Source organism: Bactrocera dorsalis, chromosome 5 (genome assembly GCF_023373825.1).
Source record: "Bactrocera dorsalis isolate Fly_Bdor chromosome 5, ASM2337382v1, whole genome shotgun sequence".
In the NCBI taxonomy this organism is placed as follows: domain Eukaryota; kingdom Metazoa; phylum Arthropoda; class Insecta; order Diptera; family Tephritidae; genus Bactrocera; species Bactrocera dorsalis.
Genome location: NC_064307.1, coordinates 37662747 through 37677300, shown reverse-complemented (window position 1 = coordinate 37677300; position 14554 = coordinate 37662747). Strand labels below are relative to the sequence as shown.

General features: G+C 36.2%; 2 protein-coding genes across 3 annotated transcripts in view; one reads left to right on the top strand and one right to left on the bottom strand.

Moving 5' to 3' along the window:
- LOC105230313 (kelch-like protein 17) overlaps positions 1-8389 on the top strand; it is a 134882-nt gene extending 126493 nt beyond the window's left edge. Inside the window, exons 3-9 of one of the 2 annotated variants that reach the window (XM_049459460.1) lie at positions 5585-5758; positions 5825-6182; positions 6259-6630; positions 6704-7002; positions 7343-7547; positions 7926-8021; positions 8095-8389. In XM_049459460.1, the coding sequence (XP_049315417.1) occupies positions 5607-5758; positions 5825-6182; positions 6259-6630; positions 6704-7002; positions 7343-7547; positions 7926-8021; positions 8095-8307 (1695 nt within the window). In that variant the 5' untranslated portion in view covers positions 5585-5606 and the 3' untranslated portion in view covers positions 8308-8389. The remainder of the gene's footprint in view (positions 1-5584; positions 5759-5824; positions 6183-6258; positions 6631-6703; positions 7003-7342; positions 7548-7925; positions 8022-8094) is intronic. The other variant, XM_049459461.1, reaches the window with a different exon arrangement.
- Positions 1-14554, bottom strand: part of LOC125779046 (kelch-like protein 17) — a 134522-nt gene that overhangs the window by 112887 nt on the left and 7081 nt on the right. The window lies entirely within an intron of this gene.

Sequence of the window (14554 nt, the reverse complement as noted above, 5' to 3'; positions counted from 1 at the left end):
GAAAAAAAAATTTATTTTTTTTGATCCACCCTAATATGCACTGATTTTTGACGATGAATATCTCGTAAACGCTTAACTTTATCGAAAAATTACAGTAGACCATTTTTATAGAGCAGTAAATTTCCTACAAAACTATGAGTTTCATCATTCATAATAATATTTTTTCATTGAGTTATAAAATTAATAAGAAATAAAGAATTTTTCCAAAAATAGTCAAATTTCAACCGTTAATATCTTTTAAACGGTTGGATTTACGAAAAAATCATAAGAGACCATATTTTAGAGCATTCAATTTCCTACAAAACCTAATTAACAAGATATTTTTTCAAGTAGTTGGAAGCGAGATATAAATTTTTCTATCTGATAATAAGAAAAAATAGAAAACCGTTAGGCGGAGGACCTTCCCGTTACAATTAAAATCTCATATTTGGAGAGGCTTTCTTAGAGGTGTCTAGGAACTTATTTTTGCGAGTACCAATTGAAAAAAAAAATAAAATTTTTTTTTGAATCACCCTAATGTGCATATGTATGTATGTATGTATGGAAGCAAAAATGAATGTTTGTTTGTTGGTAACGCTAAGGCTCGAGAACGGCAAAACCAATCTTCATGAAATTTTCAGAAGTTGTTCGCTGTGGATCTGGAAAGGTTCAGAAATAAAAAAAAAACTTTTCATAAGAAAAAGTTGGAAAATTGGAAATTTCCAAAAATTGACTGTTTCATACAATTCTTTTTTCTTTTGTTTTTCAATATTTTGATTTGTAAATTATTTGAAAACTTTATGTGTGTTTCAAACGAAGTGATCAATTACAGATTGAAATTTGTTACGAAGCAATAAAGACATCGCGCTAATATCGGTCGGTGTTCTTTTTGCCATCAACGCCAAGGCACATGAACGAGTACTCCTAGAATGCGATGACATACGTGTGGAATTATAGATCGGGGTCAATCAGCAAGCGATCGTCACGTTGTCACAGCACGACTTTTCAAACAACAATTACGATGTTCTTCTTTGGATGGTGAATAGTGGTTCCACCAGATCAAATTGATGAAATCATTTCTGCGGAAATTCTTGATGTAGAGAAAGATCCAGTATTAAACGAAGTGATGGAAACCAATATGGTTCATGGACCTTGCGGACACCACAATCCCACTTCGGCTTGTATGGCTAACAATAAATGCACGAAACACTTTCCACGTGATTTTCTTTCGGAATCGCAAACTGGAAATGTTGGATATCCACTCTATCGTCGTAGCTCATCAGACGACCATACAACTTAGAGTAGTGAATATCGAAGTTGACAACATATGGATCGTACTATATTCTCCACTGTTGTCTAATTCACATTCAAAACTCATATTAATGTTTAGCATTGCAGTTTGGTGTAATCTATAAAATACGTTTGTAAGTACGTCATAAAAGGAACCAATATGGCGGTTATTGGTCTTGAACGATACGCTCGATGCGTGAACTGCAATAAAGCGCTTTGTGGGGTATTTACTTTTGCAATTCATGAACGTTTTTCGACTATTGTGCGCCTCGCAGTTAATTTAGAGAATGAACAAAGAGTGTTTTTCAACAAAGAGAATACAGTACAGCCAGTGGAAACACCGCCAGCAACAAAATTACGCAGAAAGAAAGGCCAACCAGTAGATTGACATCCAGGTGTGTTCTCAAATAATGGATTTCGATGAATTTACACAATCCACCGGAAAAACGACCTTCGGTTCCTATTGAATAATGTACGCATTTTGACTTCATTTCAGTCATTGCGTACTGTAAATGGTACGGTGTGTACAATTTTTTTTAGAAGCAAGCCAGCAAAATATGTACGATTAGGTGCAAATGAAGTTCGCACACTTTTCGGGAAGATTATTTCGACATATCAACCTTCAAATCCGCTTTAGTTATGATATACCAACAAAAATTACATTGTCGCAGACATTTTACATCGTATTCGCTAAGAATTGGAAGTGTGTCAATTTTGGTTGATACTTCTGGTGGTTTAATACGAGTATCGATTCCATCTGCCGTTTATCAATTCATGAAAGATGAACTCATAAAGAATATTCGGACATTGGCCAAATTATCGTAACTACGATTTCTTGAGTGCACGCACAATTTTAGCTGCCAAAAATACCGATGTTGTTGACTTCAACTGGAAGATTCAAAGTCAAGTTCCGCGAGACTTGCGCTCATACAAATCGATCGATCGTCTTGACAATGAGACGAAGCCGCGAATTATCAAGTGGAATTTCTGAGTGCTTTGGAAAGGCTTGGTATGACACCGCATTATTTGCGTCTCAAAGTGGAATGTGTCGTTAATATGTTTCGCAATCTTCAAGCACCGAAACTGTGTAATGCAACCCGACTGATTGTAACGTAGCTATCTTATAGAATGGGGCAGAATGCTTGACTCTATGAATTCCTCTGAGCTCCAACACTTTGCCATTTCAGTTCAAACCTTTGCAGTTTTCAAAGAGTTCTACAATTTTCCATATCAGTTCCAACGCATTCCGTTTCCAGTGAAAATTGCATTTGAGAATCAATAGGACACATATACATATACTTCGCATATTCTCTTTCAAAGTTTCTAACATCCTGTGTTTATCTGCGTAGATAAGCAACTTATTATATCCCCATAAAAGCAGGCCATGCCATAGTATTACGACGCAAGATAAGCGCTAGTTAGCGACGCTCAAGATAGCCTAAGCACACTTAACCTAAACAAACAATAAAATTCCCGAACTATAAACAACAAACATCTGGCAATGGAATAATCCACCACCTCCGCATCTCAACAATAACACACAAGCGATAACAGATATCGTATTACAACAAATAAGTTGCAAGCAGATAACAGCAGCCGCATTCCACAAGTAGTATAAATAGCACTAAGATTATAAAATGTGGTCAGTAAGAAATTATGAATAAAAAAGGCAACACGATAATAAGTGTACTGCCCAAATAAATATAATTTCTTTTACTCACGACAAACAACAGTTTGTTAACTCGCGCAAGGAGTCCAAGTATTCGAATCCGGATTGTAGCATTCGACGGATTTAAATAGCCCATAGCGATTACGACCGCCCATTATATAAAGGGTGATTTTTTAAGAGCTTGATAACTTTTTTTAAAAAAAAAACGCATAAAATTTGCAAAATCTCATCGGTTCTTTATTTGAAACGTTAGATTGGTTCATGACATTTACTTTTTGAAGATAATTTCATTTAAATGTTGACCGCGGCTGCGTCTTAGGTGGTCCATTCGGAAAGTCCAATTTTGGGCAACTTTTTCGAGCATTTCGGCCGGAATAGCCCGAATTTCTTCGGAAATGTTGTCTTCCAAAGCTGGAATAGTTGCTGGCTTATTTCTGTAGACTTTAGACTTGACGTAGCCCCACAAAAAATAGTCTAAAGGCGTTAAATCGCATGATCTTGGTGGCCAACTTACGGGTCCATTTCTTGAGATGAATTGTTGTCCGAAGTTTTCCCTCAAAATGGCCATAGAATCGCGAGCTGTGTGGCATGTAGCGCCATCTTGTTGAAACCACATGTCAACCAAGTTCAGTTCTTCCATTTTTGGCAACAAAAAGTTTGTTAGCATCGAACGATAGCGATCGCCATTCACCGTAACGTTGCGTCCAACAGCATCTTTGAAAAAATACGGTCCAATGATTCCACCAGCGTACAAACCACACCAACAGTGCATTTTTCGGGATGCATGGGCAGTTCTTGAACGGCTTCTGGTTGCTCTTCACCCCAAATGCGGCAATTTTGCTTATTTACGTAGCCATTCAACCAGAAATGAGCCTCATCGCTGAACAAAATTTGTCGATAAAACACATTTCGAACCGAACACTGATTTTGGTAATAAAATTCAATGATTTGCAAGCGTTGCTCGTTAGTAAGTCTATTCATGATGAAATGTCAAAGCATACTGAGCATCTTTCTCTTTGACACCATGTCTGAAATCCCACGTGATCTGTCAAATACTAATGCATGAAAATCCTAACCTCAAAAAAATCACCCGTTACAAGAAAATTGTACCCTTTAATGTCACTGCACTTGCGTAAGATCGTCCAACAATTAAGCTGTTCACAAACTCCCGACCATCGGAAGTCGTATATCTGGAAACAAAGCATTGAAAAAAGAATGCATATTTTTAAACTGAGGCACCAAAAGAATTTTTTCCTGTTTATACCCATGATTTTTTCCGCAACACTTTTCGTATTTGTGTAACTGCTGGTATTCTCCAAAGAAATCGCTGGAGGTATATTGATTTGGTCGCCTGGTTGACCTTGTGCCTCGATTCACAGCCGCTGAATATTTCATGAATGGCAGTTAGGTCACTGCGTTTAGTCTCTGCTAAAACGGCTTATGCGTTCGGTTTTAATGTGGGAATATACACCCGTCTTACAATTTAGCTTTGCCTGTATTTATATTAATTACAGGGCTTTCTTCATTTTATTTGCCTGTATTTTTTATAATATCAGGGCTTTTTTAAAATAAAACTTTCAAGCTACCTACGAAGTGCTCTCATAGTGTGTGATCTGAGTTTTAAAAAGAAAAATTGAAATATACATACATACTTATGTATACATTTACTTAGGGTATATTAAATATAAGGAAAATTTATAGTTTAAGTTCCCTAAAGACGGAGGCCGCAAAAATATAATTATTTTTAAATCGCCTTGTTTTGACGCGAATGTTGCAAATCCGTGATCGGAAAGTGAATTTTGAATAGTTTATGTACACTGGCTCACAGCCAAAGTGATTAAAACATACAAAATGTACTAAACAAAGCATTACCTGATAGCTAAATTCATTCTCCAAAAACTAGAAATGCCATTTAGCAGCGACAGATATACACATTTGATTTATGCTCTAATCAATAACTAAAGCAATTGCAGTTCAATTCAAAATGCATGGGACACAAGTTATAAATTTGCTATCTCTTCTGTAAATTTATAACTTGTGTGAATCACACACACACACACATGTATTAAATTGCACACTTGAAAACAACCCCATGTCAAGCAGCAACAAACAACATGCTGTAATACATACATGCAGTCCACTAATACTACATACATATATACAGAAACAGACACATTCAACATAGCATTCAACAAACAATAACGCAAACATTACTAAGGATAAGATGTTTGCATATGATAACCCTTAGCATACATTTTAGCAACTGTTTGTTAATGTGCGCACATTAAAACAAACCCAAGGTCACACAACATAGGTTCAAACAATGGCTAACATACATACATATAAACATATTTAGTTATTTAGCAGATTTTGAGAAATAGTATATAAGGCTTCCAAATTTAAAAATAAACTCAGAATGAAAGATTTCTGACTTGACGAAAGACAGTTTGAATTCCCCCCACCAGAGGTAAGGTATGAGAAATCTTTGTTGAGTTCAAACGGTGCTGGTGTTTGTACTATGTGCGGACAGCTGTCAGTCAGTGATCGGACGCAGATTTAGTGAACACCAGACAACTTGGAAGAAATCTTCCAGGCGCATTTACTTCTTTCAAATATTTTAATCAATATTGTAATTTTTTATTACAGAAGGAAAGTTAAGTAACTAGCAATGACAACGAGTTCTTCCCAAACACTTGCCCTTCAGAGAAACTCCAGTGAGCAGAACCGTTTCATGGAGAAATTAATGACGAAAATATTTAACTTCTACGACGAGCAGTCTCTGATCGATGTGACATTTAAAGTTTCAAACCCAACGGCTCTGTAAGTATTACTTTGTCCTCAGCTTGCATAAAATTATTTAAATTAATATTTATAATTTTTTCTCAGTGTACCCGCGCATCGATTGATACTCGCAGCAGCGAGTCCTTACTTCGAGAACCTTTTCAATGGCAATCAAAGCACTAATCCAGTCATCGAGATAAATGATATCGATAGCGATATTTTCGAGCATCTAATAACCTTTTGTTACACCGGACACGCCCTCATTACCGTTAACAATGTCGCTGCCATGCTAAATGCGGCAATCGTTTTGCAATTAGACGATGCCAAAAACCATATTGTGGACTACCTCATGACACATATCGATGAAATCACTTTACAGGGTGCATATAGGCTGGAGCGTGAAATGAAATGTGAACATCTTAAGCAGAAAATCATCGAATACGAGACACTGAACTTCATGGAGGTGAGTCTAAATATACAAGTAATGTCTCACAATAACGGCACCTATGTAATTTAAATTTTGTTTCTAATAATACTAGATCAGCCGAAGCGATGAGTTTTTGAATTTTGATGTAGAAAAATTGCAACGTATCTTGGTATCTGACAATTTGAATATAACCCGTGAGGAAGATGCCTACGATGCCATACAACGCTGGTACAATTACGATGTTCCTGCGCGTCAAGAGCAACTGCCACTTTTAATAGCTTGTCTCCGGCTTACCCTATTCAATGTGAACTTTCTTATGACACACATACAGCCGTTACCTGGATGTGAGCTACTGGCCTTCAAGGCGTTATCGTGGATCGAAGTGCCTAAAGCACGGCCAATGATAAATATGCGATTTACAGAACCACGTTGGATCAGTGCTACAAGTTCTGGTGATAAAACAATCGTAGCGCTTTGCTCAGAGGTAAGCGCATACTGTGGCTTATATTTAAAAATGATAATATTAAATTAATATACTTATAATATTTTTGAAATAGCTTGGAATGAATCCCAAGCTGCTGCAATATAAAAAAACTGAAGATAAGTGGCAGGAATATGCGAGTATAAAAATCGATTACGAATGGTACAGAACTATTTTAAAGGATGATAATTTATTATTTGTTGGCGGTAATAAAGTTGGTGCCACACTTAACATCGTCCGCAGCTGGAATATACGAAATAAGACATGGCAAAATTTACCCGCCATGAAGCAAGCACGACTGTCACACTGCGTTGTCGAATTAGATGGTAAAATCTACGCGATTGGTGGTTTTAGAGATTTGTCGTCGGTGGAAAGGTGAATATATCTAAATCTATAATGAATTACCTAACGATAGCGATTGTGAGCTTTACCAATTTCTTAAGCTTAATGGTGAAAGAACTTTAGACTAGATGTGTTAGGGTAGTATGGATAATAAACAAAATAAGGTACTTCGTCATGGAAGAAGGAGGGAATTCAGTGAAATGTTACGATCTGATTGAATCTGACTTTAGAAAACTCTAACACTTTGACATGGTCAACGATTAATTTAGAATAATTTTAATTGTTTATTAGCAGACTATGAAAAGTGGCGAAATGACGCTTCAGTTTACTAATATACATACATTCTTTCTTCATTGCTTTTGTTTGTTTCCAGATATACGACTTCCGATGGTTGGGAGTTCGTGAACAGCTTAAATGTTGGACGATCTCACGCAGGTGCAGTGACATTAAATGGTAAAATTTATATAATGGGCGGTTATAAAGACTGTGAGCAACTAAAATCCGTCGAATGCTACAATCCGGATTCGAATACTTGGACAACTTGCGCGGATATGACAAAATATCACAGGTCACTTGGTGTAAGTTAGATTAAAATATAATTATTAATATACATATGTAAGTAGAACGTTCATCAAGTCATGGTTTGGTAGAATGAGAAAGAGTCGAAGACAACTTGGACCATGCATTTCTTTTACTAAAAACGGATGTACGTAATCGGATTTCGTATTCTGTCTAGACTTTTCAAATTGATTTGTGAAATACGGACTACCGCTATAATACGAGATTCCATTTGATTTCACCGCTGCAGCCTTCCCCAAAGTTTTCAAAACAATCAGAAGTAACTCCGCTTCAATGACCGAAATTGTCTAGTTGAAAATAGTTACTGATTTATTTAGTCGCCCTCTTAACTCTATTAAAATTAAACAAAACGTTTATTGCTATTTTTTATATTGCAGGTAGCTGCACAAAAAGGTCATATTTATGTTTTGGGCCGTGAGGAACAGTACACACTTTTTGAACGATACGATCCTCAGCAAGACACGTGGTCACAGGTAAATATTATATTGAGTTGATTTTCACCATTCACTTGATGTTAAACTGAATATTCTTGAAAACTTTTCGCAGATTTGCTCTTTGGGATTTGGCGGTGGTAATATAGCTTGCGTAACACTAGACAATAGACTGTGGGCTATTGGTGGCAAGTCTAAATCTGCTGACAAGCCATGTGTATCAGCCTTTGATGAAGAAAATTCCTGTTGGATAGAAAGGTGCTCATTACCCGAAAGTATAGTGTATAACAGTTTTGTGGTGCCTGAATCCTTGCTATCGCCGATGTGAATAAAAATAATGTACTTATTGTTCTCTTTTTCGATTTAACAAATTCTTTTAAAATAAATTTACTTATAAAAATAATATAAAACTTCACTATTGCCATACAAAAATAATTATTTTAGAACCGGGGGGTGGTGCTAAAGGCGCTTGAACTGAAAGTTGGGAATCCGTTATATAAGATTCATTCTAAAATCGGTTGAATCCACCAGTTTGACGACAACTGTTGTAATAAATATGTATTTGCATTGATATGTATATTTGCACTTGATCTATAAGAGCATGTTATATCTTTGAATTTACGAAAAATATGTAAGAGAGCAAGAGAGGAACAGCTCTCTTAAGAGCGTGGTGGTGGACACAAAAATTAATAGTGCTCTTGTAACAATCACAGATGCGACAATAATAGAAAGGTGAAAAAATAACATTAAATGAGAATAAAACTTCGAAATAATTTTTTTTATGTAGAACTAGCGGGCCCGGTGACTGCTTCGCACGGCAAAACAAAATAAGAAAAGAAACACACTTGTTTTTAATAAAGTTGGTTTTGTTGCCTATTATTCTATTATACTTTTAATTCTAGTTTCTTACAATCTTAGAGTATGTATCACTTAAACTATCTTAGAGCTCTTTCGTAGAAACATTTTTGGTTTTGCCATGAGTTGTTGTGTAGATAAAGAAAACTGAAGGCTTGCCAACACGTGAGCACGAAACACATAACTGGCCGTGTGAAAAGCAAGGGTATTCTAAATCAATTCCACAGAATTCCAACGATTGCCCTTGCGCTTTATTTATTGTAATAGCAAATGCAAGAAGTCCTGGAAATTGTAGTCTTTTGAATTCAAAAGGTAAATCTGATGGAATCATTGGAATGCGTGGAATCAATACATCTTGACCTTTAAACTTCCCCATTAAAATTGTTGCTTCGATCAAATTGTTTATGACCTTTTTAACCGCTAATCTTGTCCCATTGCATAATCGTGATTGATTTATATTTCGAAGCATAATAATGGGAGCACCCACTTTCAATTGTAAACGATGAGGTGGAAATCCGGGTAAATCTAAGGAATTCAAAAATTCTGTCGGATAATTAACAGCGTCGTCTTGATTCGTAACCGTGCCAACTGATTGATATGTTACAACCACGCCAGGAACATGGGTTAAAATGTCTGCATTCGTTTGACCAACGTCTTTATTTTTAGCGGCCAGTATAGCTCTTTCAGCCAACCAATTATGATTGCGATAATTTTCTGCTATATTTGGAAAAACACTTGACAGCAATTCTCCTTTTGTCGGCGAAATATTACAAAAGTTATCTGTTAAAGTGATTAAGCCAGTTTCACGATCACCAGCAAGTTGACCATTGCCTATTGCCAACAGTTGCCTTGAAAATGTGTCGGCCGTTGGATCGTTTTGAATTTGTACTCGCACATTTGTAGTCAAATTGAGTATTTTTACATGTCTCCATAAATAAGATGACTTTAAACATGCTTTTAATTCATCTGCTGGTGTTGAACGGGGAATCACAGGCAATGTCTGACGAAAATCACCAGCCAACAGAATCAAAGCGCCACCAAATATCTGTTGATCATTACTACGCAAGTCTTGCAATGTCCTGTCTAACGCTTCCACTGATTTCTTATGGGCCATTGTACATTCATCCCACACTTTTAATTTGCATTGTTGCAGACTTTGCCCATTCCCGAATTTTTGGAAACATTACAGGTGGGATTTTCATTTACATTCATATTCAGTGGTAATTTAAGTGCAGAATGGGCTGTCCGACCACCTAATAACGTCTCTGCTATTCCAGATGATGCAAGTGCCAATGCTATATTACTTTGTGATCTTATAGTCGCTAATAGCAAGGAAATCAGAAATATTTTGCCAGTTCCTCCTGGAGCGTCTAAAAAAAACATTTCTCCAGTTTCGTTTCGTACTGATTCCATTATGGTATCACATGCGTGTCTCTGTTCTGGATTCAATTTACGCAAATTCAAGTTTATAAATGTGGTCAACTCATTCAAATCATATTGTTTTTCACGGTTTATTTCTTGATTGCATGCATCATGCATTTGTCGAGTTGGAGCTACCAAACCCAATTGTGTCAATGCTTTATTTGCAATTACCAAACAAATATCTTCAATGATAATCAATGCCTCATTAAACATTTCAAGTGTAATCATTAAATAGTTATTTCCTGCAATTCGGCGCATTCGATGCAAAATGTCTTCGGTCATAAAATCCTTAAAATTTTCCCATAAATGCAGTGGATCAGATGGAAAACATGTTGCAATAATAATAGCAAATATTGCATCCCTAAGTGTCGCATCCCAGTGATTATCATTTTCCAGTAAATGCAATTCCTGACATGCTTGACGAAAAGTGTGACCCCGTTACCTCTTTTCAAACTCAAAAAAGATGTAGGCCCACGAACATAAATCAATAATAGATGCAAGTAAAAACATTCAGCATGACTGGGATGCACTGTGTAGAGACGTCCAATGGCATCACTTTCAAAAATGCCAGCATAACCTTGAACTGGTCTTCCTTGCTTACGTCTATTCCATTTCTTTCCAGATGCATTCCAAGTTTAATATGTTGGTACTTGTGAATAAAGCAATGTTTTAGCAAATTAGCATCTAGATTATTGACTCGTAGATTTATTGATTTGCCATTATCATCCGTTGAGCGTCGGCGATACCATGGGTAACCATCATTTCCAATAATTTGTCTCGGAAATCAAATCTCTGGGATACCCCTTCATGAATTTCCCATCTTTCATACATGGCGAATTAATATTTAGAACGCCACATGGAGTATGAATCATACTTATTGTAACAACATCAAATAAACCTGGATCGATTTCCTGATCAGGAATTTCTGCTGAGATAATGTCATCTATTTGATCGCTTGTTATTTTGTTGACTAACCATACCAAAATATGGGCATGCGGTAATCCTCTCTTTTGCCATTGCACCGAATACTTCCAACATCGAACTTCGCCGAAAACTTGATGTTTAACAATAAAATCCATCAATGACTTCAGCTTCTGTCTAAATACTCGTCCAGTTATGTCATGACGGTCTGTAGAAGATTGCCCTACAGATAAATATTGCTTGATTTCGTCCCATTGTGGATTACATGTAAATGTAATAGACAAATCTGGTCGACCATACAAACGAACATAGCAAATAGCATCTTGTGCATATTCATGCATGTGCCTTGGACTGTCTGTGTAACTTGCTGGTAAAATAACAACTTGTCCAACATTGTCAACATATCCATCATTATTGATTGCTTCGCGGAGATGTATATACTCTTCTGATCGCAACTTCCGTTGATTGAATTGAATAAAGTTCAAACGCTCTGTTTCTATCCGTGCATACATGTCTTCGACATATTGATGAAAGAGTCTCCGACATTTCAATTGACTTCAGGTTCTGAAGAGAAAAAAAAATGGAAATTTAAATCATGTCATACTAATTCTTGTTAAACAAAATTGGAAGAGTATATTAAACACAACAAACACTCACGTGGGTTTGCGGGATCTACCATTTTTAAATTAATAGAGTATCCATCTTCACCCCGACAAAACAAAATTGGGTTCTGTAGGGCATCGTAAGAGCGATGTGTTTCACAAACACGCAATACAATGTCACGTGATTGAAACCGACAATCACCACAGCAACTTCATTATTTATAGGTGCATTAAATCTTTGTTCGTGTTCTCCGATTGGTCTTCCATCAGCACGAAGCACGCTTTTATGATCATCAGATGGCATCTGATCAAGTGCTGTCCGAAAAGTATTAATCAAATCATTATGTTCATGAAACAATGCTTGCAATTCACGTATTATTATTCTTCTGGCACTTGTGAATATTGAACAACGGGCATCTACTTCATTTTCATTATTGCCAAGGAAGTAGATTTGCAAGAACTGGTGGTTTGCATCTGGAAATGGCAATAATGAACCAATCCTATGATAAATTTGTCTTTGTATCTGAAATTGTGAGGCAAAATATGATTGATTAGAACTTGTGAAAAGTAATGAAATTCAGTGCATTACAATGTTGGCATACTTTGTTCATTCCACCAATCACCACAAACTTATGCAAAATCAATTGCGTGATTATATCTAAATCCAGCACCATTTAAAGCAACATTGACGTAGATTTGTGCGGCACGCCTTCGAAAATTTTGATTAATACTTGTCAGCCTACGATTTGAACGCGATCTTGCAACACGTTCCCTTCTATTTGCAATCTCTTGTTCTCGCTGTTCTTGCGATTGATTTTCCCTTTCGTTTGATCTATTTTGCGTTCTACGCGACCGACATCCAATGTCAGCTCTTGCTCTTCGTGGCATTTTTAGAAGAAACTAAACTAAAGATAATAAAGAACTTCAGTAATAAATTGATGAAATCCAGCAAATTCTGGACTCGAAAAGCACCAAAAAGTCACGAAAATTGTCAAAAATGTGCTAAAAATGTGTCAAAATTCAATTAAAAATTGGCCAAAAAATCGAAATAATTTTTGTATTACCGTTCGGAAGCGAAAATGAAACGTTCGAGATCGTCTGCACTCGAAAAGCACCGAAAAGTGGCGAAAAGACACGAAAATCTGCTGAAAATGTGACAAAACTCAATTAAAAATTGGCCAAAAAATCCAAGTAATTTTTAGCTCATTGATCGCACATTAAACGAAAAAAATCACTAAATTTTTTAATTTTTTTCACAAAATATCAAATTTGAGATTATGTCACAAAATCATATGATGCACTTGTAACAATCAGAACACTTGTTTAGCAAAACAATCAATTTTTATCTCATTAACCATTGTTTTTTTTTTAATTTTTATCAAAATACTCACCAAAAAATGCGAAGAAATTAATATTTTCAAAAATCGATTACGATAAGATCAATCACCAATGACGTCCAAAGAGAAAAGAGAAATGATAACAAATTGCTATTTGCATCACTCCGTGCAATGGTCTCCAATACACAAACGACCAAAATGTACTCGTATTCAATACTAATGAATGCTGTGTGCGGTACAAAACACGCCTGCGGCAAAAACACACTCACTTCACATACGCATCGCACACACATGCGTTATCGGATTTCAACCAAACTTCATATAAACCATATATGGGCCTACGTCGTGCGTAAGTTTGGTTGAAATCGCACGACGCGTTTATGATTAGTTCGGCGACGTACATATACGGACTTATTTTTATATATATAGATTAAAAAAGTGGCGGATTTACGTAATCTACAAAAAGTTTAAAATTGTAAGTGATTTCAATGCGTTCGCATTAACAATGAAGAAGAAAGATGTACCACTCGAAGTTAGTAGATGAGCTATGTATCTCCAAGATTTCAACTATATAATCGAGCATAGGTCGGCAAGTTGATGCTCTAAGACGAATGACGGCAATGCTACTTGAAGATTCTTTAAGATTTCGTTTAAAAGAAGCTCAACAAAGTGATGACTGGTTAAGGGCAATATCAACAATTTTAGACAACAATCCTTATAAAGACTATTACATAAAAAATGGTATAGTACACAAAGATCCTAATAAAGAGTTGGTAGTAGTTCCACAAGCAATGGCATAGCAAAATTATTCGAACTGCTCATTGTCAAGGGCATTGGTCAACAAGAAAAATAATAACAGGACATGCGCATACCTGAAGACATAGGACTTAGAAGATTATTAGATGAAGCTTTGTTGAAAGAATTAGAAGCCGAACGCGAGTGTGAGGAATAAAGCTAAAGAAAATATATCAAAGATTCAGGAAGAAAATAGGCGAACTTTTAATTCGAAACGTAAACAGGAAACAGAATACAAAATAGACGATTTAGTAGCAATTAAGCGGATGCAGTTTAGACCAGGTCTAAAGATTAAAGCAAAATTTCTCGGTCCATATTCCGTTAAGAAAAAACTAGGGCACGGAAGATATGACGTTGAAAAAGTAGGCGACACACGTAGGTCCTCATAAAACCACAACGATAGCTGAATTTATGAAAACATGGACTCCTTCGTTCGGGTCGAACGACAGTTCAGGACGGCCGAATGTAGGAGACGTACATGGACGGACAACTCGAAGCGGACAGACATATTAATATTAAATAACTTTTACTTACATTCTTACTAAATAACTAACTAGCAATACATACTTACATTTTTAACTGAAGTACGAAAGAATACAACCATGGACAAACGGGACAGTTGCTTTTTGAATGTTAATAAAGA